General features: G+C 43.2%; 1 protein-coding gene across 1 annotated transcript; it reads left to right on the top strand.

The window, feature by feature from the left end:
* Positions 1-1795: 1795 nt before the first annotated feature.
* Positions 1796-2818, top strand: LOC122101052 (platelet-activating factor acetylhydrolase IB subunit alpha2-like). Its single transcript, XM_042671411.1, is given in 1 exon segment — positions 1796-2818. A coding segment is annotated over 1 exon segment (690 nt). The 5' UTR covers positions 1796-1880; the 3' UTR covers positions 2571-2818.
* The last annotated feature ends 223 nt before the right edge of the window (positions 2819-3041 follow it).

Raw genomic sequence — 3041 nt, 5'->3', positions numbered from 1 at the left:
TAGCCTTGAGCACAAAAGCTCAGGTACAACAGGCAGGCTACAACAGGAAAAACAAAACAGCTTTATTCCTATGTTTCAATACAGTACCATTCTTCAAATTCTTGTGCATTTTCCTCTAATAGACTTTAAACCTAGCTTTGGGGCTAGGAATGTGGCTTAGTGGTAGAGTGCTTGCCTAGCATGCGTGAAGCCCTGGGGTTCCATTCCTCAGTACCACATACACAGAAAAAGCTGGAAGTGGTGCTGTGGCTCAAGTGGTAGAGTACCAACCTTGAGCAAAAGAAGCTCAGGGACAGTGCCCAGGTCCTGAGTTCAAGACCCAGGACTGGCAAAAAAAAAAAAAAAGAAAGAAAAGAAAAAAATAAAGTTAGCTTTTTCCTTATCAATGTGTCTTTAATGACTAGAAAACATGCTAGAAAGGCATTAAAGAAATATTTGCTAGTTCCATGAATGAACAAATTAAAAAACCACTTGATTTCATAAGACAGACAGAGAGAGAGAGGGGGAGAGAGAGAGAGAGAGAGAGAGAGAGAGAGAGAGAGAGAGGAGAGAGGGAGAAATGCTTTACACTACCAAGTCCTTGGTGAGGTGAGTGCAGGTACTTCCTCGTCTACCCAGGGCTCACTGTCCACCTCTGGCTTCCCCTTAATCGTGCTCCTTTAATTTTACTAATTTCTCTATCCCATCACTTCTGTTTCCTAATTAAAGCACCACAGGATCAAAGTTGATGCCTTCTAAGACCATTCATCCTCCAGAAAAATCACCACCATCTAATCAGACTCTGAACCCTCATCTTCCACTACATCCCTTACTTATCAGGGATTTTGCCAGATGAAGTACACCACAATTATAGACTGAAATCTTGTACTTTATAGCGAGTTAATTAAACTTCCCAGCCTGAGCATGTGATTTAGCTAAAAAGCAGCAGCTCAGGAGGACTTTGTCTCAGGGAGATAAAATAACAAAAATTTAGTCTCCTCAAAGACAACACTAACAACTATGCTATGAATTGGTTTTGTCTTCTGGGTTGAGGAGCATTCCAAGGTCAGACAAGGTCATAACTTAGGCCATGATGAGTCTGTCCTGTAAGGATGGCACTAGACAGGCCAGTGCTATGGAAGTATGATTTCTGAACTGATTCAAAATGGCATCAAAACAGACAACTAAGAGTGAGCATCTAGAAACTTCCAGCGGCACGTTAGTATTGCTGTGGGTTGTAAAAGTATCCGTCTGGATCATATTTTAAAAAGATTTGATGCTTCACTACAGATTTAGAGGGCACCGGGAGAAGCAAGTCTAAAGAAGAATCTAATAAGAGTGCCTCCCACTGGTTCTTCTAACCTTTGACATGAATCTGTGTCTCATCTTCCAAAGAGGAAGCGTTGTGTTCATCAAGTAAGAGCAGCTCAGGAGGATCTGATTTGGCCAATGTGGGAGAGTTCAAAGCAGAAAAGACACGGGTGAAGACAGGAGACGCATGTTCTAGTTACACAAATGAGGGAAATCAGGCAACCTATGCTTCTTTGGCTCTGGCTTATTTCACTTAATATAATTTTTCCCCCGAAGACTGTCCATTTCCTTACGAAGGTGCGGTATCATTCTTCCTGATGGATGAGTTTGTGTTGAAAATGAACTATACAACTTGTGGGTGGGGGCGGGAGGGAAAAACTGGGAAAGAGCAAGGGCAAGAGTCACCTTGTCCAAAAAGAAATGTACTCTTTACCTGACTTATAAAACTGAACATCAGGCTGCTGCTGGTGCTGGGAGCCGAGGAGGGACGCGCCGGAGCGGGGCCGCCGAGATTGAGCAAGCGACAGACACGTCACCCGCCGACGCCGCAGCCCCTTGGGGCCCGCTGGGATCCTCTCCCTGTGTGTAGAATGAGCCAAGGAGACTCGAACCCAGCAGCTATCCCACATGCAGCAGAAGACATTCAAGGTGATGACAGATGGATGTCTCAGCACAATAGATTCGTCTTGGACTGTAAAGACAAAGAGCCTGATATACTGTTTGTGGGAGACTCCATGATACAGTTAATGCAGCAATATGAGATATGGCGAGAACTTTTCTCCTCACTTCATGCACTTAATTTTGGAATTGGAGGGGATACAACAAGACATGTTCTGTAGAGACGAAAGAATGGAGGACTGGAGAACATTAAACCTAAGGTCATTGTTGTTTGGGTAGGAACAACCAACCATGAAAATACTGCAGAAGAAGTAGCAGGTGGAATTGAGGCCATTGTACAGCTCATCAACACCAGGCAGCCACAGGCCAAAATCATTGTATTGGGTTTATTACCTCGAGGTGAGAAGCCCAACCCTTTGAGGCAAAAGAATGCCAAGGTGAACCAACTTCTCAAGGTTTCACTGCCGAAGCTTGCTAATGTGCAGCTCCTGGATACAGAGGGGGGCTTCGTTCACTCGGACGGTGCCATTTCCTGTCATGACATGTTTGATTTTCTGCATCTCACAGGAGGGGGCTATGCAAAGATCTGCAAGCCCGTCCATGAACTAATCATGCAGTTGCTGGAGGAAACACCTGAGGAGAAACAAACTACCATTGCCTGACCAGCTCCCATCAGTGTTCACAACCTCCCAGCTTCCTCAGATCAGTTATGTCACTGGCACTACAGAATCCTCTTTCTTAAGGCACTTTGCATTGTAGAATGTTCCCGGATGCCCACATCTAGTGTTTGAAGGGAAAGAGGGTTTTAAATTGGTCCTGTATATAGAAGGTTTGTTTGACACAAGAAAATTAGCCAAGGAAGATTGTTTAAATTTTCATTTCAAATCACAAGGGGACTTTTTAGTTGTATATGTGGCACATTCATTGAATTATTACTGTTCTGTTCTTCCTAGGACATCATCAAGCCTAAGTACTACACAATATGAAGGTTCTTTTCTTGGCCTTTTTTCTGTAGATTATGTCACATGTAATAATCAGAATCACAACTACTTGGCTTTAAAGTACATGTCTTTTCCAGTTTTTAAGGTCTATAATTTAGCCTTTTGTTTTTATTTTGCTTTGCTCATATGTAT

This window comes from Dipodomys spectabilis, unplaced genomic scaffold (genome assembly GCF_019054845.1).
Source record: "Dipodomys spectabilis isolate Male_0828 unplaced genomic scaffold, ASM1905484v1 ptg000621l, whole genome shotgun sequence".
Taxonomy (NCBI): Eukaryota; Metazoa; Chordata; class Mammalia; order Rodentia; family Heteromyidae; genus Dipodomys; species Dipodomys spectabilis.
This window is presented reverse-complemented; position numbering and strand designations above follow the sequence as displayed.